Source organism: Micropterus dolomieu, linkage group LG05 (genome assembly GCF_021292245.1).
Source record: "Micropterus dolomieu isolate WLL.071019.BEF.003 ecotype Adirondacks linkage group LG05, ASM2129224v1, whole genome shotgun sequence".
In the NCBI taxonomy this organism is placed as follows: Eukaryota; Metazoa; Chordata; class Actinopteri; order Centrarchiformes; family Centrarchidae; genus Micropterus; species Micropterus dolomieu.
Window position 1 is genome coordinate 19401968 of NC_060154.1, and position 27733 is coordinate 19429700.

Genomic DNA, 27733 nt, shown 5'->3' on the forward strand with positions numbered 1-27733 from the left:
TGCTGTCCATCTCTGTCGTTTGAAGAGACGCTGAAAACGCTGCTTCTGTCAGAGGTTCAGTAGAGTGATAGCGCCACCTTCTGGATTGTAGTTAAACTTTTGATGGACGCTTCAGTAGTGCTTTTGTCTATGGATCCCGAGTAGTTACATAAGTCAGAGACGGGTTTGTGAGATTCAATAAGTATCACTGAATTTTTTTGTTTTACCGTTGTTATCATTAGAGTAAAAAAAGAGAAAAAAATATTTTTGCATTTGTAAACTTTTACAACTTTCCTCTTAACATTCCCAATGTTCCTCACTGCTTAATGAGATGGTTTTTCAGCCTGGTCTCACTCACAGGTTGTCAAATGCAGATGTTTTCTCACACCCCTATCTATGCCCATCTATGTTTTAACCTGTGTCTAAGGTTAAAATGAATTGACAAAGTTTCTCAATTTCTACTTCTAAACACACACACACACACACACACACACACACACACACACACACACACTGTACAACATGTGATTATTCACAGTAGTTTCCCAGCTTATATGACACTGCTAATCTCACAAAGAAGTTCAGGTGCTGCATCTTTTAAAATAAATACAAAGCAATGCATTTTAATATTTCGCCCATGTTCATTTTAATTGTTTCCTTTTACAAAATATAATAATTATAAACAAACATAACAGAAGCAGTACAATATATAAATTGCTAAAAATGAAAGTAAAAATAAAGAATTAACAAAAGGCAGTGATTCAGCGCCTTTTCCTGTCTTCATGGTCTTGTCCTTAACCTCCCTCATGTAAACAGTCAAAACAAAAACATTGATCTGGAACTGGCTGGGCTTTTAACAGAGATTACAGGAAGTGCTTCCATTTACAGACAGAAACAAGGAATAAATAGGACAACAGATGGAAGGAAGAACGTGGGGCTGAATCCTTTTCTTCCCTCCAATTACCTCTTTAGAGACAGTATGACTAAAATATACTGACACATAAAAGAAATTACCACATATGTATGAAGGAATACACAAAATCGGTACATTATTTTATGAAAAGACTAAAAATGTATGCAATTGTTCATAGTAAGAGGCATCTTAACGTTCACCCATTTATTCTGGGGTACATCATTTTAAATAATCAAGAAATATTCACTGCAATCACACATATGATTACAATAAATACATAATTCTCATTCATTTGAAGATTAAATTAAACGGGTTTTCTCAATCTTGAACTGGAAGAATCCTTTGATATATGAAAGTGTATGTTTGAACTACATAATAATACCTGCGCTGATTCATTTAAAGCATAAAGTTTGTTATTCTCAAAAGGAATCTGACAGTTTGACAACTTGATGGGGCCATGGGAATGGGACAAACAGGCATTTAATTGTACTAAATATCCAACATGTTAAAAACTGTGACCAGAAATGATGACAAAGCACTGCACCTTTATAAATTTCTGCGTAAATCTTGAAAATGAAAAACAAGGATGAAAAGTCCCACAAAAGCAAAACTAAAACCTTCCAAATAATGTGCTCCCTTCGCAGACTGTGCTCAAATCTCAACCTTCGAAAACGTTATTTAGTTTCAGCATATTTTAACAAAATTCTTAAGACAGGTGGAGTGGAGGAGGCTGTGCAAATAAAACAGATGCAGTCAGTGGAACTAAAAAGGGGTGAGCCAATCACAGAGGGTGCATTCTGTATTTTTTGAAGGGACAGATTTTACTGTGGTACTCTCCAGAGACAGACCTCAAAAGGCTGCAGCGGCAAAAGTGTTGAGCAACATGCTTAATAAAACACGATTGGCTCTTGCTGGAAGAAGCTGGGAGAACTCGGCAGTCAAACATTTCCATCCTGATCTGTTTTTAGAAAGAAAATGGGACTGCTAGCCACATGTTTCTGGTTTGTTTACATGGTGGTCACAACAACTCTCATCACCGGCAAGTATGTATTAATTATAGTGAATCAATAGCATTGCCCTGGTGCAGGTTGTGGTAACAAACACCTAAAAGTGGTGATTAACACGCATCACTCTACAATGGATAGAGAGTTCAAGTGTCTCCGTTTAAAACAAGGGTTCAGACAGACTGGTTGCAGGTCCATCCTTTTCCACAAAGTTAGGTAAATGCACTTTTTGTCCTGGTTTCCTCAAGCCCGGTGGAAATACCAAAACAGATCAAAGATCTCGACACAGGGCAAACCATGGAGACTACCACTAAGTTCTGATTTTCCCATGTCCCTTCACTGTGTGAGAGAGCGGGGATGCTGGACGGGAGATGGGTGCAGAAGACTGCCAAATGCCTGGAAGTGTGACGGGAGGACAGCAGATGAGGGAGGTGAGGCAGACGGAGACAGGCTAAATTCCACCTGCAGCCCATGGGGGGAGCCGGTCCCACCGCCCGCTGTACCGCAGTCAGGGCTCTCGGATACAAAAGGTCCACCACACATGTGTAGCTGGTAGAAGCAGGAGCCTGGGAGGTGATGGTCATCATGGCAAAACGGAGGGCTCCCGTCAGCCCACTGGCAGCTCTGGGGGGAGGGCTGGGACTGGAGCTGAACTGGAGCTGAGGGACAACTCTGACAATTGCCTGAGCCAGGATCCCGCAGGTCGTCCACGGGCGAGAGAGAGAAGGGACAGCCAAACAGCTGCTGAGGACATCCGTTACCACCCAGGTCTGACAGCCCCATCATCAGCTCCCCACCTGCACAGAGATCATAGGATGACAGATCAACAAAATGTCTGTAACTTCAGTCATGTAATATATATACTGCTTTATTTGTTCTAATAATGTTCAAATACTCTAAGTATGTTCCAATTAATAGTATTTACAGCTGCTTCAAAAGTATTTATTACCATTATGATAATAAGAAAGCACTAAAATGGAGATTCAATAGAAAAGTTGCACCATCTTGAAAAATACCAATGATTTTAATTTTACGGTTAAATATTTTGTTTTAAATTTAATTTTCCATTTTGATACAACAGCATTACACTTTGAGTAGATATGATGGTACATATCAAATGCACTTAAATGAATTTTAAATACATGCAAAAATTCTGATATGACTCAATATTTTCAACATTATCTGTAAAAAGATTTGCTACATTTATTGAATTGCCAGAGGCAAGCCCTGTACCTTTTGGCTCTAATTAGAATTTGATTATCTACCACAGGCAAGCTAATGAGATTTGTTCCCAATCACCACATCATTCACATTCTCTGAATCTGTCTTCTTGCCTTCTTTACCTGCAGGCCCAGCCTGCTTTCTGTGGTCTGTCTGGACCGAGATCATGGCTTTAAGAGAAAGCGGGGAGTTCGTCTGCGCCGGGGACGGCCCTCCTCCTCTGGATCACCATGTCAACAGATGTGCATGCATACACATCCAGACATAGACATGCATAAGTGCACGCACAAATACAACAAAACAAGACACACAAGAAGCGAGAAAATAGTGGGGAAAACAAAAGGAGTTGAGACATAAAATGATTCACAAGATAATGAATGTGATGTCAAAGTAAAAGGCGCACCATATAATCAAAATGAAACATTTACTAGACAAAAACTAAATCCTTAGAATTACATGTAAAACATGATGGATAGCAGAAAATTATGTAACTTGGAAAATATGTCTGACATGGTGTGTAAATGGTTTATATACAGAAAGATGGGTGAAGGCACAAAGCTCTTTCTGATTTCAGCTTTACTGGAAACCAAACTAAATCCACTGTGTGTGGGTTTGTTTTACTATATGCACTGCCAAATGGTAGAGCTAAGTGCTCTATGAGCAGCTTCCACTTCAAAGAAACTCCAATTAAATGAGTGGAAACTTACTAAGCTTTGACTGTACATGTGCTTCTTTTACAAGCAGTTCTGTCTTTCTGTAAACATGTGATAACAGGAATAATATTTCAGAGCATTTTGGCTGCAACCCTTGCTTCATTGCACATTATGTTGGTCATCTATAAGACAGCACATTTACTCTACTGTAGAGACAGTTTGAGCCACCACATGAGGTGCTTGTAAGAGAATATGTTTAAGTTTTACCTTGCTTGTCCAGGTCCAGGCTCGACTGTGGTGGTAACGGGGACTCCAGCTGCCCAGTGCCCATGGAGCTGTGAGACAAGCCTGAAGAATTGTTACTTCCCTCTAGTTCCCCAACCTCCCCGTCCTGGTCTCCATCCTCCCTGCAACACACAACGCAACCACTGTTAGTGTAATACGGTGTGCATCAACAGTGAAAAGCTGGACTGGGTGGCAGAACTTCAAGGTATCAAGACACAATATCAGAGTAAACACACAAAGAGCAGAAGAATTACACACCCTTGTGAAAGCACCTGATTTCTCCATATAATTATGCAGGTTGTTTTACTATAGATGTTTATTGTATTGAGTTAAAATCCATTTCTGAGCTTTTTGCTGCTCTCCCAATACCAGGGAGGGGAATGGAAACTGATTTTGGTGATCACCACAAGTATATAAGAGACAGAATAGAACATATGAACACCCCGTCCCCGTATTTTGGGCTCTTTTATGAAGTCAAGCGCTGGTTACAGATTATACAATGAGAATAAGTCAGGAATATTGCCCATCTCTTCACAAACTGTCAGTAGCCACATTGAAGGGCTTTTAATATCTGCCATGGCCACACACACACACACACACACACACACACACAGTTTGACTATGAATCTTGTCATGTGTTCCAGTAATACTCACATGCTCCCTGATTGCAGGTTGTATTTCCTGCGACTGAGCCTGGTGGCCTGCTGGGTAAAGTACTCGTGACGGTCGGACTTCTTCCACATGTAGTAATACTCCACACACTCCCCAACCGAGCGTGTTCGTACCTGAGGAGGACGAGAACATTGTTTTCAAAAAGATGTCCCATCAAATATTCAAATGACTACATCAGCTAGATCAGTCAGGTTTGGACACCACACTTCAGGAAAGATTCAACTTAAAAATGTCAACATCTTGTCTTCTGAGCACTCACCTTATTAGCCTGAATGAGGTGGAAGTTTTTCCCGTAAACTCGATAGCCATGCTCAAAGTTCCTACACTCCTCCTCACTCCAGGCACACAGCTCTTCTAAAGAAAGGGAAAAGCGCCAGGAGTATTTTAGCACTATTTTTTTTTTTTTAAGAATTTTTAATAAATGCAATGCAGTCATTGTGTTGTGCTGTAGATTATCACAAGGCAGGGCTTTGAGATCGCCACTCAATGTCCGGTTTTGATATGTATTTGTCCTGACAGAGCCACTTACATAAAAAGCGGGACAGGGTGTAGCAAAAGCTATCATGTAAGTAAGTATATATGGCCAGGGCTCTGTTCAATCCAACAAATAGAAGTCTTGGACTTGGAGCCTCACTGCTTAATAGGAGGCCATGAGGTCACATCAGTGAACTGCTCCTCCTCTGCAGTGCTTCAGTCAGCAGTTGGCATTGCATTTTGCATCATATTTTTCAGTATCCTCCAGCAGAAATGCTTTCTTAAGGCTCAAAAATACAAAGTTTAAACACATCCGATTACTGTGTTCTGCACTTAATTGAATTCAATGATTGACTTGAGGCTCCCAAATTAGTCTACATTCTCCTCTTTTACTTATTCCACCCACATTTCTAGTTTCCTACAAGCCGTGGAAGGGGTGCGTTGGAGCCCTGCAACTGCAAATTTAGTTACATTTTTTTTTAAACATGTCACTTTAAGGAAGTTGTTATCCTTTTTCCAAGAAGATTATATTCTCATCCTATAGTTTGTCATCATTACATTGCTCAGCTCAGGCCTTGGATGAAAAGTGCCTGTCTTCATATGAAACAGCATTCACTGACTGAACTTTGAGTAGAACCGCTAGTTTCCTAGCTTTTGCCTAAATGTCCGTCTCTGATCTTCTGTCATGCAGCTCTGGTCAACAACTTCTCCTTGCTGTTTTTGTTGCAGAAAATTGAGGAGATGTGCAAAGTGGCTAAGGGCAGGATGTGGATATATATTAAATAACTAAATAACAAAGTGAATAAACAGAAGAAAAACTTAAATCAAATCAATATTTGGTGTGACCACCCTGCGCCTTCAAAACAGCATAAATTCTTCTAGGTACAGTTGCACATAGTTTGTTCTTCTTTACGCTGAAGATAGTTCTTAATGACACTTGCAGTGTGTTTGGGGTCGTCATGCTGCAGAATAAATGTGGGGCCAATCCAACGCCTGCCTGATGGCCAGATGAATAAGTATCTGCCTGTACTTCTCAGCACTGAGGAGACGATTAATTCTGATCAAATCCCCAACTCCATTTGCAGAAATGCAGCTCCAAACATACAAGGAACCACCAAAGTCAAATTTTGACTCATCAGTCCAGAGCAGCAGCTGCACATTTTTCTGCACCTCAGGTCTTGTGTTTTTTGCATTGTTGAGTCGCATGGCCTTGTTTCCATGTTAGAGGTATTGCTTTTTGGCAGCAAGTCTTCTATGATGGCCACTTCTGACCAGACCTCTCCGGACAGTAGATGGGTGTGCCAGGGTCCCACTGGTTTCTGCAGCTCTGAGCTGGTGGCACTACTGGACATCTTTTGATTGTCAAGGGAAGTAAGCATGATGTGTTTTTCATCTGCTGCAGTGTGTCTATGGCCGACCACTGCGACTACGGTCCTCAGCGTTGCCCGTTTCTTTGTGCTTCTTCAAAAGAGCTTGGATGGCACATCTGGAGACCCCTGTCTGCCTTGAAATGTCTGCCTAGGAGAGACCTTGCTGATGCAGTATAATCATGTCTTGTTGCTGTGCTTAGTCTTACCATGGTGTATCACTTGACAGTAAACGGTCTTCAGCAACCTCACCTTGTTAGGTTAGCTTGCTGTTCCTCACCCAGCTGTATTCCTCTACGCAGCTGTTTCTGTTTCAGTTAATGATGGTGTTTCAACCTACATATTGAATTAACATGTCTATTTCTGAAAGCATTCTTACTTTACAGCATTTTTTCCCCACCAACAGACTTATGTGCATTACAGAATCCTGAATGCAATAATGTTGTTTGACAGAGGGATAACTTTAAGTTTGCTGGCTGTTGCTTTATCAGTCATGATTCGTCATGATATACGGTCATGATTTTGCGTTTATTACAAATATGTGTAATTACAGGTTGTAAAAAGTACTGTAGGTTTTTACCACTGAACACTTTCACATTGAAGCGTAATCGTCTCAGTGCTTCTTCTGCATTGAAGTTGCATTTCACTAGTTCATACAGTGCCTGCGGATCAAGAGAAAAAGGGAGGAGGATGAGCCAAAAGGGTTAGACTGTTACAAAGAGAAACAATGACTGCAAAACTTGACCTCTATATTTACACTGAGAATACAGTATTATGTTTACTCTTTTGCATTTGATCCTGTGTATTTTTTTGCAAAGTCCTCCAAAAATTAGAAAGTCAGCTTATTTCATTTAAACCCTACATTGTCTTTGGGATGCAATTTAAAGTTGCTGTACCTGTTCGTTGTCTTGGACAGTGTCGCCTTGTGTCTGCATACATGCTGTTCCCTCCTGGCCACGTGGTTTCTGTGCATACAGCAAGAACTCTTCCACTTCCTGCAACGGCAGAACACCTGGCCTCCACAGCAACTGGTCCTCACTGCTGTAAGCTAGAGGAACAAAGAAAGGCAGAGAAAGAAGATGAGGAGTTTGGAAGCGGAGGAGCAAGAGAAAACTGATTAAGAGGCAGAAAAAGATATGGTGATGGTAGACAGATTTTATTTGTCTTTTTTACCTCCAAAAGGGAGTCAAAATTCTATACACCTAAAATAGTTTGCTGGCTTGGAAGATTTCATACAAAATCTATCTTTGCAGTTGCTTACCTCTCTCCTGGTTGGTATATGGACCGAGTGGAGGTATTTTTGCCTGGTACATAGAACCAACCATGATCTCCTGAGAATGAAACCAAAGCCAAAGTCGTTTATAGCTCTGAAATGTGTCATATATACTAACAAAAGCTGACATGTTGTCTTTGATGTGAGGTAGGGTCTCAGGTCCAAAATGATACACTACTTTGGTTTTCAAACCGGTCTACATATGGCTTTGACTGGTATGTCCCAGGGGTTAGTTTGGGTTAGGTTCGGTTGTTCCAGCAGAGTGGTCATAGAAATTTCATATTGTACAAACCAACAGTATATGTTTTATGCCCAATGCCAAAGGTCAGTACCAACACAGGGAGATGTGTGATGTAGGAAGAGATGTGTAGAGCTCTTGAAGTGCTCAAAACATCCAATTGGATCAAATGTACCGACCCCGAACAATTCACTTAAAAGACTTCTACTGTCTTTTGAAAGGTTCTTGGTAAGATTTTCTCTCCCATAAAGAAATGGAAAAACTCAAACATACTATACAATATGCCGAATCAGGGATATGATTTTCCCGGATTTCTCGACCTGAAAATATGACCCACGTGAATCATGCAGATCTGAAAATAAATAAATAAATAAATAATAATAATAATAATTAATTAATTAATTCGACAGGAGCTGCCCGAGTGAAATGGAGAGGATTTGAGGGCATCTACAGGCTGATACTTTCCAAGCATCAACAAGGATGTTTGTTTGCGTTCAGCTGTCCAATTCTACACTTGCGCAGTGTGTGCCCCAGTCGCTCACACGCATCAGTGTTCCGTAACCAGTTGGGCAGTAATAACATTACTTTTCACAGTAAAGAGTAGTATACGGGATTACTATTTCCAAAACAGTTATATTATTACTACAGTTACTATTCCAAGTAACGCTCCGTTACTGCTCTACTGAACGCCATTCCTGATGGGTGGGGGGGGGTTGTCCTTTATGTTAAAGGTTTTGGCACGTTATAAATTAATTTTGTATTAAAACACCTTTACATATAAACCCCGTCACAAACATTTTATATGTAAAGTCATTTTCAGACAGCTTGGATCCACATGGTTGCTCTGCGCTCCTCAGAACTCAACAGACAAGCGCTCCGGGAGTCAACGCCAGGCGCTCTATGGGTGGTAACCATGGCTACGACTTCTGTGTAGCCTACTACTGGGCGCGTTACCGTGAAACTGTCGCAATGGTACTCGTCCCACGCACACACCCGCTATCAGAGTTGAAGTGTCTTGAAGTTTTTCCTACAGTTTATCAATAGACAGAGATCTGGCTGTTTGATCAGAGTTTCCTGAATAATATAACTGTTTCTTTAACAGTTAGGCCACCAGATCTTAAACAGGCAACGACCTTTGCTTTTGTCTCTTATTCATTAAAAATAATCTATTAACTTCAACTTCTAATTTGAAAGTTAATAGTTATATTATTTAGTTATAGACTCAATAATTTCATGTTGCACATTTAGCTGTTGAAGGTTGGGGGGGAAATTATATATTTATATATATTTTATTCAAATTTGTTATTCTCATGGTTGATGTTATATCTTTATTATAGAGAGGTGGCGATGGGGCAATGGATTAGACACTTGTCTTTGATTCCCACTGCGACATAAGTTATTCTCACAGGTCCTGCTTTACCATCCATATGATGTACTAGAGCCGCCTCCAGTTTGATCGTGGAGCGGGGGGGGTCTCAGTATATTTTCCTGCTTTGTTGTCCTTTGCCAATCACATGCCTGCTAATATACTTAAACTGAGTCAAAGTCAACTTGTGTCTGTTTCATAAAAGGTCCAGCAATCGTGATGTGTTATTGCCTTCAGTGGCCCACCTTGTGTTCTTCATTGGAGGGAACAGAGGCATCGTCGGACTCCTCATCTGAAGAGCAGACTAGTGGGTCTTTGTCTCCACCTGAGAGACAAAATAAATCAGAGAGGAGGAACAGGCGATCACTTCAAAGACTGTACAAGTACTGCATGTCAAAAGATTTTTGTCAAAACTCATGATAATGGCCCTGTTTCAGAAAGTGGGTTCAGTGAAAACTCTGAGTAAGTTGAGCCCGAGATAAGGGAAATTCTGGGTTTTCGGTTTCAGAGAGATCAGATAAACTCGAGATCTGTAACCCTGGCAACTTACGCTGTGAACCTAACCTCCTCGGGAGGAGGTTTACTTCAACTAACGCTGACTCTCTGATTCCTCCCCTCCTGCGGAGCTTCAAGCGGCTGTCTGACATTTCCTCATTCAGACTGTCTATATCAAAGCACATATTGGAACAGTTACGTCTTTAGAAACATCGAAATTACGGTAAAATAGGCTGTTAGTTTTTTATTTTTTTTTACCCAAACATGATCTTGAACATGACGCTTTCATGATCAATCTGTCATTGATGTATGGACAGAGTTATCTTTGGACATCGTAAATTTATCCTCAGCACAGAATAAAATCTATAAACTACACTGTCCTTTATAACACAGAGACTCTGTGGACATTAAGGCAAAAAAAAAAAAAAAAACTTACTGTGCGCTACAGTGCTGCAGTTTAAAGTAATCTGTACAAAACCGATCAATGAACAGTAGCCTAACCTTTCATATTGTAGTCGCACAGATTGAACATTCCTATCGTAGTTATCAGCTGGATATGATGTGAATATTTCTGAGTGAGGATGACTGTGGTGCAGCTGAAACAAATAGTTTAAAAGTGAGTTTTTTATTATCTGCTGATAGTCTGAATGTGTTTTGACAGCATTTCATAAAATACGAAATGCGCAAGATTTTATTAATGTAACATAGATGTCTAAAACTTCAGTGAGTTTGAACCTAGACACATTTTACATTACAAAAAAATCATTAATAGACCTACTGAGTCGGACTGTCACTTTACAATCACAGCTCCATGAGTAGCCTAAACTATGTCTAATCTGTTCGATTAATATTTTCATCTTCAGTTATTGCCACCAGCATTTAGTCCCATCAGGTTCCAGATGAATAAACAGGTCTGTAGCCTATTTAAAATGAATAACAGGCTGTAGGAGAATTACAGCACTTGATCATTCATTAAGGAAATTCCAGTTTGGTAAATGATGAATGAGCAACGCTGTATAAAATGTAATGTTGTTAACGTATCGATCCTCCACTCCTACGTTTTAGAGCCAATCATGGTCTGCGTTGGCAGCATTCATATTTCTAGCTCCACCCGATTAAAATGGAGGCTCTGCCTTTATTTACCCGTTGCCATGGTGAATCGTAGTATCGGAGCTCCATTGATGATGGCTTTTTTTTTATCCCCAGGCACGCGCTTCAATCAGGCTCAAAATACTCAGAGTTGACTGAACTTATTCTGATCGGCCTTTCTGAAACGGAAAACTCGGAGGTTGACAGCTCAGAGTTCGTCAGCCCAGAGTTCAGGTTTACACTCAGAGTTTGTTGAACCTGCTTTCTGAGACAGGGCCAATATCTTAAACTTTCTTCTTTCTGCTGACAAATCACACAAACATTTCTGAATCTTCATATTTGTTCAGTTTTTTGTTTATAATTAATTATTCAACAACTAAAGCCTAAAAATTTTGTTTAAAAAATTTAGAAAAATAAAATTTTCAAGTGAAATCCACCCAAGAAAACAATCGGTACATAATAAAAATAAGAATGCAATATATCTGAGTATAAAGCACAATTGAAGATCAAGTTGTCAACAGAGAAGAAAACATAATAAGAGGAACTTGCTCTTCCTCTCTTTTACCTTTAGTGAAACAATGCGTTCAGTTAATCTCTCCTGGATACAAAAGATATAAATACAGCATGCTTGCCGTATATTCAGTTTTCATGGTATTTTATGGACTCACTATGCACAAATACTGTCACGGTTCAAATACACTTGCAGCAGAAGGCTGGCTGAATATATTTAAACTCCTTCAGTTTACAAATGTTCAGAATCTTTCATATGGAGAGGGACACATAAATACATGCCGTTTCATGTAATTCCCTGACATTATAAACTCTGGCATGTCGTGTTAATGAAACATACTACCTAGCTGTAAGTTATAAGCTGCGGTCTCAGCAAAACCACTGATCTTAAATTGAACAATGAGAAAATATCACTCCAAAAAACAAGTGTTGCAGGATTGTCCTTTCTTTCAGTACAACTACTGTTTACACAGTTTCATCAGAAAAAGGCCCTGAGTGTGCATGTAGGTTTAAGGCTGTTCCATCATTTTCAAACATTTCTTTTGCAAGGAGAACATTTTAAATGACATATAGTCATGTGTAAATGTACGTCTTTGTGTGCTTTACCTTGGAGGCGGCGGAGTAGATCGGAGGTATTTGAAGTGACTGAGGGGGTGAGATCATCAGCTGACGATTCTTCTTCCTCTTCCCCAGGAAAAAGATCCTCAGTTATCTGATCCTGTACAACACACAAAGAACAATAGAACAGCATAGTATGGAAAAGCACACAACAGAATGAACTTATAACATTTCATAAATCAACATCTCCATGTTCTTCTATCTCACCTTGTCCAGTGTCATGTCTGGCAGTCTGGCAGCCATGTGACAGGTCTCCTTCTCTGGATCTGGCACTGCGTAGCCGTACAGCGCCAGCAGCTCCTCCAAAGGAAGCTCGCTGGCCTACAAACAGAGAGTTACAGAGGGAGACAGCGACAGGTGGAGGGAGATGAGTGGGTTACTTTCACATTTCTTGAAAATAACATCCTCTACAGATCTGTAAGTTCAATGACCTCAAGAAAACTCTTGGCATTTTTGCCTCCTTGCCCAAAATATCTTCATACTGTACCTCAACAATACATTAATGGACAAGGGACAAATGCTGTCAGGATATCTCTGCACAGTAGGTCAGTCAGAGTTGAGGAGTTGATGCAAATGTGTAAATCAACAGTAGTGTGTTTTATACCATTTATTTTTCAGAGGAAGTTTCAACCATCTTGAATGCGATTATTAGACAAGTTTGCCAAGATGAAAAGGAAGGTATATTTCTTTGCTTTGCCTTTTATGACAATGGGCACAGGTCGGTGTATAAAGAAAAACTGTGATCTGTATCTGCTGCTGCAGATTAGACAATGTTTTGTTTGCACATTACTCTACCTAAGTGCTAAATAGAAAGGAAAGACAGTGACAGTATGAGGATTGTCGAGCTGTTTTTGTGCGTGTAAGTGCAGCTCCTGTCAACAGGTCTCATATGGGCTGTGACACAGAGCTGTCTAACTGTTACAGACTAGATGATCTGTCAGGTGGCTGTGGAAATGAGGTTTTCTGTCTGCCATCTCCAGACGAATTTGCATGAAAACAAGGCCATTTATATCTGTTTGGAGTGCTGTATCAGTTTGTAACCAAATACAGTTTCTGCTGTCAGTTACATAAGTCGATAAATGATTTTGTCCTTTGATTGACTTATTAAATCCTGTGTTAGTCACATAATAAATATGCAGAAGCAGAAATATCCAATAATAAGACTATGGATATGTAAGTGATGCGGTAAGGTTCCCATAATCAAAGAAAAATATTTTGTTGAGAACACTGTGGCTTCATACAGCAACTAACACAGACAATGAACTTGACCGTACTGTGTGGGACTGCGTTGCCATCTTTATGGGCCGAAAGTTCTCCTCCAACTCCTCTAAGGCCTGTTGAGACATCTGCTTCTCCTGCTGAGGGCCTTCATCACAGTACCTCATCCACTCTCCACTAGTCCACAACCTCCACGCTCATCTTCAGGAGCTTTTTACACACCTACACACACAACCATGCAGTATTATTAGGACAAACATTCATAGCCATGTAAAGCAGCATGGGGATGGGATTACAACATGGCAGCACATTCCTCTGTGCATCCATGGCGCATGTGCACACGCGTACACACAGACACAACATAAGAGCTCAAATAGTGGCTGATCCTGCCTCATCCCATTACAGAACAGCTAACTCCTTACTTTTAAACTGCCCCTTTTAACTTATGAGGCCTGCTGTAGGGACAAAAGTATCATTCAAGGGTCATAATCTGGATAATCTGTGACAATTGCAACTTTACTATAATCTTACTTTATAGATTTCTATAAAATATCAGACACTGCTCTGCGGGAATTGTTTTGCTGTGTAATATAGCTGTTAAAATAACAGACACTAGTTTTTCATTTGAGGGGGCAGCACATTTTCCTACCGTGTTTTCCAGTAGCCTTTGGGCTCAATGAATGAAGTGAAAGTGGGACATATGTCTATGATAAAGGCATGCAAGTTAAGGCCACTTGAGAATTTACAAAGTCAAAAAACTTCGGGCAGTAGGACAAACTATAGGAGGGTGTACACAATCCCACCCTAGTTCACAGAGTGCCACCACTGAATGAATTAGATTATACCTCTAGCGACACCATTCCTGGGCAAATAAGTTGTACAAGTCCAGTAGAAACCTAAATATTCATGTGGCGTGCCTCTCCCAACCCATCGGGCGCTGTCTGTCTGACCAGGGGCGCTTTCCTGTGACTTGGTGCTGAACGTCTCTTCCTCTCTCCGGCTCAGTACGAGTGGCACAAGGAAATAACTAGTTCACAATATTTCCGAAAGAGACGGAGGAGTTTACCGCGGCCGAGTCATGACATCTCTCCCAACTTTTTCACTCAATCCACTTCGTCGCCGCGGAGCACCTGAAAATAGTTCAGCACCACTGTGTTAACGTTAAATCCCACCGGGCTGCCTATTGTTTGTACGGCTTTAGTATCAAGGCAGAGGGAATGGCTCTTTAAAGCCAAGAACGCGGAGAGAGGCGATACGCTGGAGAGGTTCTCCATTTCTTCCCTCGCTTTCCATTAAAATGCCCCCGTAGCCCCCATTCACCCGGCGTTCACCGGCCGGCGAAATCGTCAACAGTCTTGTGTACCGTACGGAGTGACACAAGTCTTAAATTCGGTTCGGTTTCTCTGTGATTTGGGTCTTTACATTCCTCGTTTTCGCTCACTTACCTCCGCCATTCCGTTTCTGCGCGAGCTGAGTATTGCCCGGATGTTGTCGGTCTGCTCCTCTGTACAGCTCCGTTTATTGCCGCAACGATTCAGCAACAGCGACTGTGCTACAGTTAGGTGCAGAGTTATATTGACTTTTTCCAAGTAATTTAGTTATTTTTGTCTCGCTTGACAGCTGGCATTTGAGAATTTCCCCATAGTTTTTCACAAGTACCCGCCCACTTTCGGTATCAATTTTAAAATTGTGCTTTTAGTGGAATAGCCTACAGGCCTAGAACTTGTTAAAAAAACATATGTCTAAATCGCCTAACTTTAAAGTAAAACTCTAAGCTTGAGGTCGTTTCCTTTTTAATAGGCTATAAACATTGCCCTCTGACTCCCGTGTTGCCCTTCTGCTGGTTTAAACAACAGGTTGGCTCTGAATATAATATTGATGTTTAACCTGTCCACCAGCAACATGACCATGGTATCATATGGTGATTACTATCCGATCGTGCTGAATATGTAAATGAGGGAGGGGACAGGGCATGGTCAAAGCAGATAAAGATATAAGGTTCTGTCCTCAGCCAATGACTGCTTCCAGCTCTGAAGAGAGAGGCTGAGAGAGAGGAAGAGTTAATGTATATGTTGACCACACGTGACATTATTAAACCAAAACAAACAAAACAGATCATATGATGATGATTCAGTTGACCTGTCCCATGTAAAGTATAGCCAACAGGCTACAAGTTATGATATCACTCAGGGTCTTCAAGTGACAAATAAACAAAGGATACAAAATAGCACAAATAATGCTAACTTAAAATAGGTCGGTATTTCTTTTTTAACAGATTGCCTATTAAATATCCAGAGTCTTTCAATAATATAAATGATCACTTTTTTTAGGGGGGACCCACATAATCTTGTTCAAGTGTACAATAAACTGCAAATATGATTGGTTAGTGTTAGGCCAAGAAAAGGCATCACACTGGTTTCATTAGTTGCTGTACATCTGGATATTATTATAAAGATAGGTAGGTTTGCTCCCTATATGGATGATAGCTACAGGCCCAAACATTCCACTTTCCCAGAAGTGAAATGTGTTGAAATATTCATGTAGATGTATTTCTACAACTTACTGTGAATTTAAAGCATCTGGACATTTAGCCTAAGTAAAGTAATAGTGGCTCACGAAAGAATTTCCAATGCATTAAGTAAACATGCACTTAACAAAATAATTTTCAGAACACCTACCCATTTCTCATGGATGTTTGCTCATTGTTGTGCACATATATTCTTGTGTTTAATGTGCTCAGGTGTTCATCATTTAGAATGAATAATGCAAAAGGGGAAGCACACACTTTTAAAACAATTCAGAAATGGGCTTAGACTAAAATGTACTCCAGTCAAGCAAATCAGACTAGCTGTAACTCCATGCTTTTCAACTTTCCAGCTGCTAACATCACCTGAGTCATTATGTGTCAAAAGGTATTGCAGAGAAAAGAACTGGGTTTGTGTTCAACACAAAGGCTGAACTGCACAGAGAAAACAAAACAAAGCACATTTGTTTGCAGTGAGAGTGTGGCTGGATGCTCTGGGTTTTCTAATTTTGTCAGGTTTGGTCTACTTTTAATATATGGACGTTCTGTATGGACAAATGTCATGAGAATTCCGGTTTGTACCATTTTTAGGTGCATATCTTTGAGTGTGTCTGTTTGTTGGGCAGCAATGGGTCAATGTAGAGTTGAGCTGGTCTGAATTGCTTTCATTCTTCAATTCAATAGGTGTTTAAAGAATTGTATGTGGTTAATTACTTTTGCCATTTAGAGTATTGCACAATAAGGATTTGAACACTAAAGAATAAACAGGATATTCAACAATAGATGTAAACCTACTAGAAAGCAATTCAGAGCCAAGTAATTGTCAGTGTGTAGCCAATAGGATAACAAAATGTTGCTGACCTGAATACATACAGTGTAGTGTAGACATGATGAGACAAACAGACTTTTTAAATAACAAAAACCATCAGTCGCATAGCTGGAGATCCACCCACAGCACATATCCGCTTCTTTAATTATCTATTATTTGGTGTTTCATAAGGCTGATGAATCAGGCAACTATTTATTTTATTATTTCAGTTTATGTCAAAGAGAACACGTTAGAGGTTTGGGTGTAAACCTGGCTGGATCAGGACATTATATAGTGTTCATCAACAGACTGCTCCCGCCTCTCTGAGTTACCTGTCCTCTAGTTAATTAACCCCAGTAAAGGGTTTTAGGGTTATACAAGCAAGGACACTTTGTTGTGTCTCCTGTTTCTTAAAGGTATTTAACTCTGTGTGTGTGTATGTTTTGTATGAATAAGAAAAGCTATCCACAAAAGAGCAATTGTATGTATTTGTAAGGCTTTGTTGGTGGTATGTACTAGTTTTTTTCAAGACGAGAAAGAATGCAAATGTGTAACACTCTGGATAACAGCCCCACAAATGTAGTGTACTTGTGTTTTAAATATGGGACACCAATAAAATACTTGCCATTTTAAAAAAATGGACTGTGCAAGAGAAGTAGATAAGAGAACCTTGAGATGGGATTGTTTCGTTAAAGAATTATTTTCAAGGTCAAGCATGAGCTTTAATACTTAAAAAAAATAGCTTAGGACATTTTTTTGTCAAAAAGTTGTACAGTGATGAAGTGCCCTGTGTAAATATTATGTTGTTATATAATAATTAGGAGGTACATTTATGTTGTTATGTTGTTACTTGGAAACAAGAAGTCTGGAGAAAAGGTGGGGTTTCTACAGGAATCTATAAAATAGTACTGCTGTATGGTTGTAAAATGAGGAACTTATACCAGGGTGCTGGGGAAGATTCGGAAGGAAGCTTATGCAAATGCAATTGCTCCAACACAAATATATACAGGATATATGTCTGAGTATTTGTGTGAACACTCCTGGAGGGCTTTTGTGGTTGTGTATTTGTACTGGCATCATGTGGCAGTGTAGCATCAGTTGGTAAAGACTTAAGTTAAGTAAGATGTCTGACAGTGGAGTTCTTCAGACATGTATGAGATGTATGTGTATAGATAGATCAGTAATGAGGACGCGTAGAGGTGGGCAGTAAAGACTGCTCAGGAGTATATTAACACAAACATTATTAAGTGGAAACTTTGCATGTTTTTTTTACTGTTTTGATATAAATGTAGTGCTTTGCTTAGTATGTCATGTAAGCAAGGGCGTCGCTTTGTGTTGAAAAGTGGTGGGGACATAAGGACTCAGATTGGGGGCGTGATGATACACTTGAGTCACTAGACGTGAAGATTTTTAACATTATTTTGAAAAAATATGAAATGCTGAAATATATGAGTGTAGGGTTGGTGGGTCTTCCCCCAGAAAATTGGAGAATTAAACACTTAATTTCCTGCATTCTGGAGACATTTTCTGTCCCAATTTATGGAGGAAATGTCTTTATTCATATAAAGGAAAAAAACTAAAAATTCAGCTGGCAGGTGACAATTAATTAATATAAGAATATAGTGCAGTAATCAGCAGCTTGTTTTGTTTAGCTTAAGTTACTTTTCTGGACAATGGACATTTGTTTCTTTTATATTTAAATTGCATTGCATGTTTTCTTATTGTGCAAATAAAGCTTTCTCAAAGCATTTTCATTTGTTAGTTAAGAGTACTTGGACAAGCTATTTTTAGGAACATTTTTAACAAATGCTTTCAAAAAGTGATGGGGACAAAATCAACCATTTCAAAATGTGGTGGGGACATGTCCCCAGCATCCCCAGGGTAAATGGCACCTATGCATGTAAGGCATGACAATCTTTTTCCAGAACAAATTTTGATTGGATGTGACTGTGTTTTATTGCAATGGGTGGAATATGAGCAGGGGCAGTATAGACTTCAGACCACAGGGTGCAGAATGGACATGTTCTGGATGTGGCGATAGATAGAGAAGAATTTTGCAGTGCATCATGGTGAACAAGGCACTGACCCATAACACCCTGCTGTGGCAGGGGGCATCTGTGTCCCCACCCCAGTGAGGGCAGATGTCAGGCCGATAATTCCTAGTGGCTGATGATAGTTTTGTTCTTGTGCTTTAATGCTTTTATTTCTCTTTCTCTTTTTAGATGCCTAATCCCATCTTTTCTCTTGCTTTCACACTCTGTCTTTCTCATTGTGGCATATTTACCCATGAAGTATACTCAGTGGCGGATAGGCTGTTTGAGAGGCAGGAGCGAAAAAATAAAAAGGGTATCAGCTGTATGTGGTGGGATATATGGCACTGTATTTCTCCACTGAAAGAGCACATTAGATGGCACTTCATCACATTTTATCTACCATAGAGGCATCCAAGGGGGCACTTCAGCAACATTTTTTCAAACATGGGGGCACAGTGAGTGTAGTGTATGTTCTGTGGTATGGTCTGTTGTGCTGTGTGAGAGCCCATATATACCACATTCCATCCAAGGTTGTCTTCATTATTCAGCCTGTGTTTTATGACTTGGACTAGTGCTTCGTTGGACTTGTTTTGCTTAAGAGAGAGCAGAAAATTACAGATACACAGCGGACACGTTTATTAGGCTTTGCAGAGGTTCATCCTGTTCTCTTCCCTTTAAATAAGCCTGCTTTCTATTTTCTTCCATTCCTCTTTATTCTGCAGTCAAATCTCTGACTGAAAAGAGGATGGAGACTTTTGGATTGTGGCAGACCCAGGAGCAGATTTCACCTGTCCTCCCTGAGACTCAGGCGAGATCTTTGTTAACTTGCTACTCCAAGATGCCCCAGACAGATGCTGTAGGGTAGCAGTCAGCTGCCAGGCCTCAGCCCACATCAGGGTTTGGTGCCAGAGGACATAAAATATATACAAAAACAAAAAACTGTGTGGGTGTATCGGGTGTTTGTGAATGATGGTGGTGGTGATGCATGGGAAGGTTAGGATGGCTAGATGAGCTTGTGGGAATGGAGATCACTCCATATGCAAATAAGAATGGTTAAAAATTTGCTCATATTATTGCCAGTAACAATGTATAATAGTTGACCTTTTCCTGGATCCATCCGTGACTGATTGGCTAATGCCTGCAAATGTGTGTCTATGAGTCACCATGTCAACCACTGAGCTGTCACAAGAGTCTGCCACAAAGTGAGATGTCATCCATACAGTATGTCATGAAAAAGTGTGATCCCATGGGGCATCGTACATGCCACCATGTGACACTTTATGTCACTGTTGTTATGTTATGTCATTATGTTGTCATAACATACATCTTATACATGTTAAGTATTTTCAACCACATGAAACTGTTAATGGATGTCAAAAATGGTTATGTGCTGCTATGATAATGGCACAAATATATCTACCTCTCTCTTATAACCATCAGACACAGACTTTAAGAAAAGTCTGTCTTCTACATTAGTCTGCACCTCTGTTTTAAGCCCAGTTTAAGTGTAACTATATCTGGTTATATGTTCTAACTCTGTAACTACCATTCCACCAGGGGGCAATGTTGTCCTGTGCATGGACTGATTTAAAACAAAAACTTCAAAATGGCAACAAATGGTTTTCCTACATTTATTTCAACAACTTTAGTTGTCAAGTTTAAAGCAAGAAAACAAGAATACAAATGGTGAAGCTAACTAACGGTATTGTAGCAAGTATTTCTCTCTTAGTTCTATATTTGCTGGTGTATGTGTTTTGTGTTTGTCTACCTCAGATGGATATAAGAGATTACTAGCAGTGCAGTGGAGTCATAATTGGTCTAATTTTCAGTCTGCTGGCTGCTCTGGTTTCTGGAAGGTTTCTGCATGCATACTAATATGCCATGACTCACCACGTCTCTGTCTACAATTAGTATTTTCTGCATTCAAAGAAATTTTGTTTATTAATGATAAGTAACAAAAACTGAAGCAAAACAACTCAGGGTACCTGTGAATCTTTCATTGCACATTTTCACATTCCAGGCAGTGAGCTTTCATGTTCATTTTCTGACCATTCAGACTGGTCTCTCTCTTTCTTTTTATCCAACTCCCTCTCTAAACAGGATGTTTGTGTCTCAGCAGGGCAGCTAGCAGCAGACCAGTGCAAAGCTGATGATCAGATAACGTGGCTGTGGAGCGCCCAGCTCTCCCAGCGCTGGAACAGATTAACTCGGATTTAGGGCTTCCATTCGGATTCCCTGCTAAACCAACACACCGCAAGAGACAGCAAAACACTAGAGGTCATCCAGCTGACAGCAACTGCTGTTGCCTTGACAGTGAAGCCCCCCTCCATGTTTAATTTCAAATTGTTTCTTAGCCTCACCAGTATTACAGATAAACAGGAGTATATTGTCTTTGAACGAAAAGTAGTGGAGTGATGAATATGACAGTATGAAGGAAATGGCCGAAGAGGTCTCTGAGTGTCCCACTTCTTTTGTAAAGGAGACAATAACTAATATATTTGTGCACTGATGCACTGGCAGGATTGTCACATTAGAGGAGCCAAGCCTGCAAGTGCTGTGCTTCATGGTGCCTCATAATTCAGGCTACAATAATGGTTACATTCAAAAGTGATATCATAAGGCTCAGGAGACTTTTGTTTCCGTGTATTGTACTGCTGTGCGTGTGAACTCACCACAGTTAATATCAGATGCCTGGCTGGGCAGTGGTTTGTGGAGCACAGGATCTGAATCATGAGTACATGTTGTTTCACAGCAAAACAATGTCGCAGAAGTGTGAGTTATCCACAGTAAGCACAATTTGGTGCTAAATGGAAAGAGAGGTTACACTTAGAAGAAAAGGTGAGACAAAATAAGCATTTTTTCAGTTTTTCCCCAGCCAAAGAATTAGTTGATAATTACGTTGTCACTTTTAATAAATTATTATTAAGTCTAGAGTAAAAGCAACAACAGGAAAAGTGCTATAGCCTAGTTACCATCACCTCCTAACAGTGTGTTCTGTTCTGACCTCTTATTTTATTAATAGTCTGCTTGTCTTTTACCATAGAAGAAGAAACAATTTTCATGGAAACAGTGGAGGGCATTTCCTGTGAAACGCAATGAGCTCAAATAAAAACATAGGAGTGGAAAGATGTGTATGTGGCTCTGCCCTGTCCTGTTTTAGTCTCTCTCCACCCTTTAACCCCCGAATCACTCTCTCTCTCTCTCTCTCTTTCTCTCTCTCTCTCTCTCAACTGTGACTCTCTGCCCAAACCACTCCTTTCCTTACGTTGACCATTTTTGGCCCATTTTCAATCCATAAGTAGCTCAAGAGAAAAGTTGGGTTGAAAAAAGTTTCTGCTTTTGGAAAGACGTTTTAAGTTGCAGATGTGAAAACATACCAAATGATGTCTGTTCAAAAAAAAGGATAAACAGAATTCTGTTTTGACCCAAAGGAAGCGTCAAACATGAAAAGTGTTTGATGCTTCAGTCAGAGTGGAGGTGGACTTTTCACCTCCACTCTGGCTGACACAAGCGATTCTCTGTTGGTAGAATTTCCTCGCAGGTAGTTTTTTTCAATATGCACAAGAACTTGTGTGTGAATTAGGCCAGTAAGTGGTGACATTAAGTCACTGACTCCCAGACACATAGGCCTTTCACACCCAGAACTCACTGCTGTGTGTACACACATGTGGCAAAGATACAGCACACAACCAGTCGACTGTTTGAGTTCACAGTTGATCTGCAATCATAACCAGCCCCCACACCTCCACACAATCATGTGGACTGAGAGGGGATATGGACAGTTTGAAATATTACATCACTACTCAACGGTTACTGGTTTTCAAATCTCTGATTCATGTAAATCAAATGATCTTAGCACTTAAAAGCTGGAACATGGTGTTCATATGCTTTGCAGCTTGATTCCCTAATGACTCTTTTTCACCTCATATATTCATGAAGCCAGATTCTTGGCTTTGTGAAGTGCATTGTCAGCTGGCTACAGGGCCTTTTCCTATTGTGCCCCTTTTCCTCTGGAATAATCTTCCACATATTTTTACGTTAACTTTTAATTGGTACTTATCCTTCCATACTTCAGGCCTAACATACCTGTTATCACTGTATTTCCAGCAAGTATGTCTCAGTCTCAATGAATATTAACATTAGTACTTACAATCCATGTTTGTCCTGCTGACTAACAGACCGCAAACTTTTTTTATTTACTGCATTGCTCTAACTATTTTGCTTCTGTGCCCTATAAGAGCTGCATGATTGTCCTCCTGGATCCATCCTCTTCATTTTTGTTGTACATATCTACATTTTGTCATTATAATTGTATGCACAACGACTTTCTGTTGTGAATCTATTCTGTAGGCTACACACAACATATATTGCATGTCTGTCCGTCCTGGGAGAGTGATTACCCCTCTGTTGCTCTTCCTGAAGTTTCTTTAATTTTGTTCAATTTATTTCCTCATTCGAATCTAGGGCCTAAAGACTGTGTGCTGTTCAGATTGTAAAATCCCTTGAGGCAAACTGTGATTTGTGATATTGCTCTATATAAATAAAATTGACTTGGCATTATAACAATTACAGTAAATAAAAAACAAATTATTTTAGTTATAATCAGAGTGCCAGGCTTTAATAAAATATATTAATTGACACAAGATCAGAGTAAGAAAATCAACCTCCATAGACTGTGCCTCAGTTGTAATTTTCAATAAAAGTAGTTTGTTAATTTTGGACAAAGACTGTTTCTCTTTCAACCCTCTAAGGCTATATTTGAATAGAAGTGTTCCAAGGCAGTAAGAATGCCAAGTGCGAGGGCCTTTGTGGTGACGGTCTAGTAGATCTTGCAGCCCCCTGAGAGGTCACATCATTATCTTTTGGTCTGCATCCATATAAAACAATCCATCGGGATGAGAACAGCAGAAAAAACATTTAGTTCAGAAAGCCCTAAACTCTTTAGTAAAACAAGTTTCGATATGTTTTCGTTCACTTCATCTTGATAAAACGTTATCCTGAAAAGTACCTTGGCCTAGTGAGGTAGAACCAAACAGTACTGGGAAATGTCACGGTGTGGTAGGGTGAAGTTGAAATATATGTGTTAAAGCCAAACACTTAAGTGCACAAGATAATATCTTATTTGCCAGCTCTTGGGTTTCAAAATATAAAGATAATATCTAGAACTTGGAGTATGTTCAAGAAATGTGCATCTGTCAAAATAGATTTTAGGCTTTGGTATTGGCTTGTAAAGGTGATGGATGTGTTGGAAACACATGTTCACTTTCCTGTGTTAGTGGTTTGATTGTTTTAGTTTAGGCTCCACGGAATACAGTCCAGAGGTCCAAAGCAAGGGCAAGGTTATAGCAGTTGTGTGTATGTTTCTGCATGTTAGATTTACTTTAGCTCCATCGGAAAGATGTTGTGGAGATATTGGGTTTGTGGCGGTCCATCCCAACGGCCAAACAGTCGGAAAGGATGATCTCAGAAAGCAGGCAATTCTTCAGTGTTTACACAGAAGGCACAAAACCTTTGACAGACTTGGATCTGACACACTATTGTTAGCCCCACTGTTTGCAGCCTTCTTTATTTATTTTCCCACTACATTCCCTCCACGTAACCTCCGTCCACCTCTTCCACCCTTCTCTCCTCTCCCTTGTTCACTTCACACTCCATCAATAAACAACCCATGACCATCACAGTCACCCTTTCTCATCCACTCTTGAAGCATGCTGCTGTTGGACCCCCTCTGGTTGATCTGCACCACCAAAGCTCCCACTGCACACTGACGGGGACAGGAGGACAGATGTGGGATGACTGGTTTTGGCTTGGTGGGTGGTAGAGGAGACTGATGCGACCTCAGCACTGTGCTGGCCCTTCATGCGTTAAGACTTATAAACACAGGTGGACCGCAGCACTGCAGGCCAGGGACTCCAGTGTGTATGTGAGTGATGATGTGTGTGTGACTCCACAGATAAACTGCAACAACATATGCCCCGCAGATGCCCAGGACCTCTCCAAAATACTCTGTACAGTTGGTAGAAAAGTGGAAAAATGCCTATAACAGAATGAATCCTTTCAGAGTGTTATGTTATTATGTAAATGATCAGTGATGTAAATTAACTAACTAAGTTCTGTAAAGTTCACTTAAGTACTTATATTTCACTAGATTTCAATGGCAAATTTTATAAATACACATTTACTCCACAGCTATAGTTACTACTTAGTTTGCTGATTAAGATTTTGAAAACCTGTAACAACTATATACTACTATATTTTTTAAGATGATCATTTTGTATGTAAAACACTCATCTGCAAAATGTAACTGCAAGTATAGTTGTCAAACAAATGCAGTGAATTACAAAGTACAAAATTACCCTTTAGAATCTGGTGAAGTATAAAGTCTTTTATGGAAATGTCCAAGTAAAGAACAAGTATCTCCACACTGAATTAAGTTTAGTACTAAAGTAAATATATTTAGTTTGTCCAACAGCTGTCAGCTGTCACAGTGGCCCTGTCTAATGAGATGTGAAGTGTGTGTTTTTAGCCTTTATTTTGTCCAGCGTGTCTCTGGAGCCAGGGAGCTTTAGGATGACCGTGCCTGATGGCCAGCCTGTCTTATTGTTGTTGCTGGTTGAGTGGTCACCATGGTAGCATTTACTACCTCTGCAGATCTCTATCGAGCTTTTCTTTATGTGGAGCATCACAGTGTCAGACAGGCCACAGAGTCCACTGTCAGTGAGAGGCTGTTAGCCCAGCTGTGACTGATTGCCATTCACACAGTAATTCATTCACAAACATACACCATTCATGTCACACGGCCACTATGGCAGGGTCACATGCTGGGAAAATACCTCTGGATTTTGAATACACAGATTAATATGCCCACGTACTCTAACCCTGTCTTTGGCCAGCACAGAGTATTAAAAGGTTTCACTGTTTTCATCTGAAAACACACTGTATGATGAAGATTGATGACATTTTCCTCACAATGTTATTCAGGCATTTAAAAAATAAAATCTTACAGTATATTTTGCTTAGCCTGGGAAATGTTCGATCTTTAAGAAAGTAAAAAGTGAGACAGCAAAAGTACATTACAATATATTGACAATGGTGAGAAAAGTGTATTAGTGAAAAACATTTACAGGACCTATTTGGCTGTGTATCTAGTTAGTTTAAATGTTTTGATGGTGTAGCTAAGCATCCTGAGAAAAAGAGACAGTTGCACTAATATTGAAGGAATAATTTGAAACTTTTGGGAAAGTTATTAGTTTTTTTGCTCAGAGTTAGATGAAAACATTGACAACACTCTCATGTTTGCAAGTAAACATGAAGCTACAGCCAGTAGCCTGTTAGCTTGGCTTAGCACAAAGACTAGAAAGGGAGAAAAACCCAGCCTGGCTCTGTCTGTAACAAAATCCACCAACCAGCACATCTAAAGCTCACTTACTGATCACTAAAAAAAACTAATTACTCACTGAATCATTGTAACTTGTGAGTGGGTGATCTGCAATGTTTTTTGCAAGTGATCTGATCGGATTTGTGTGTCCAGACATTTAAAAAGCATGACAAGATGTTTAGCGCACAAGGTACAGAGTCTGTATGAAAAGCATTTTTAGCCAAAGCATCGGTATTTGACGCCCTGAGATGAGAACGTGTGAGTTGCTGTGGTAACGATGTAGGTGTCTATAACTAAGTACGCTGCTGAGGTGGCTTTCCAATGAAGAAGCAGGAGAAATGGAGATCAAAATCGTCAATTTCCCTGGTGGAAGCCACTGAGGTAGTCAAACAATTCCACAGTGGCAAAGACCCTGTGATTGATGAGATGTGTCCAGAAACGCTGAAAGCTTTGGATATGGAGGGGATGTCTCGAATGACATGTCTCTTCAACATTGCGTGGAAGTTGGGGACAGTGCCCGAGGAGTGGCAAACCAGAGTGGTGGTTTCCCTCTTCAAAAATGGGGACCAGAGAGTGTGTGCCAGTTACAGGGGTATCGAACGCCTCAGCCTCCCTGGTCTATACTCCAAGGTGCTGAAGAGGAGGGTTCGGCCGATAGTCGAACCTCGGATCGAAGAGGAAAAATGCAGATCTGTCCTGGTGTGGAAAAACAGACCAGCTCTTTACTCTCTCAAGATCCTGGAGGGAACCTGAGAGAATGCCCATCTGGTCTACATTTGTTTTGTGGACTGGGAATGAGTCCTTACCCCAAGTGAGGGCGTTCACGTACCTCAAGGTCTTGTTCACGAGTGAGGGGACAATGGAGCAGAAGATTGACTGAGTGGCTGAAATGTTTTTTTTTTTAGGAGGTTGGTTGGCTTTTTCCTTAGAGATAGGGTGAGAAGCTGCTGCTCCTTTGAATCGAAAGGAGCCAGTTGAGGTGGTTCGGGCATCAGGTAAGGATGCCCCATGGACGCCATGTGGCTCGTGAAAACTGGATTTGGGCTGGCAGTCTGAACAAAGCCTATGTGTTTTTCCCAAAATGTTGTACTATTATTTTATCAAAAAATTGATATTTCCTCTTAAAGGGAGCTTCTACTCTAAGTTACCATATGTATGCATATGTGTATGCATAGTCCCCTCCAAAAGTACTGGAACGGTGGGGCAAATTCCTTTTTATTGTTCACTGAAGACATTTGGGTTTAAGATCAAAAGATGAGTATGAAACAAGAGTTCAGAATTTCAGCTTTTATTTCCTGGTATTCACATCTAGATGTGTTAAACAACTCAGGACATATCACTGTTTGTTTGAACCCACCCATTTCTCAAATGAGCAAAACTATTGGAACATGTGAGTGACAGATGTTTCTTGTTGCCCGGGTGTTGTCTTTTAGGTTGCTTGTCCAAACATTAAATAGCTCTGCATGACTAGTCTAAGTTTTCATCCTTGGTTCAAACCTATGAAGACTGCATTTCCTGTTAAAGAGGATAAACCAACATGAAGACCAGAGAGCTGTCTGTGGGAGAAAAGCAAGCCACTGTCAAGCTGAGAAAAGAAGGAAAATCGACCAGAGCC

At 40.2% G+C, this 27733-nt stretch overlaps 1 protein-coding gene across 1 annotated transcript; it reads right to left on the bottom strand.

Moving 5' to 3' along the window:
* Positions 1-606: 606 nt before the first annotated feature.
* mier2 (mesoderm induction early response 1, family member 2) lies at positions 607-15102 on the bottom strand. Its single transcript, XM_046049390.1, is given in 13 exon segments — positions 607-2267; positions 2269-2693; positions 4038-4177; positions 4710-4840; positions 4987-5081; positions 7149-7230; positions 7465-7616; positions 7830-7899; positions 9691-9770; positions 12146-12257; positions 12365-12478; positions 13432-13597; positions 14821-15102. Coding segments are annotated over 12 exon segments (1671 nt in total). The 5' UTR covers positions 13543-13597; positions 14821-15102; the 3' UTR covers positions 607-2108.
* Between the last annotated feature and the right edge of the window lie 12631 nt (positions 15103-27733).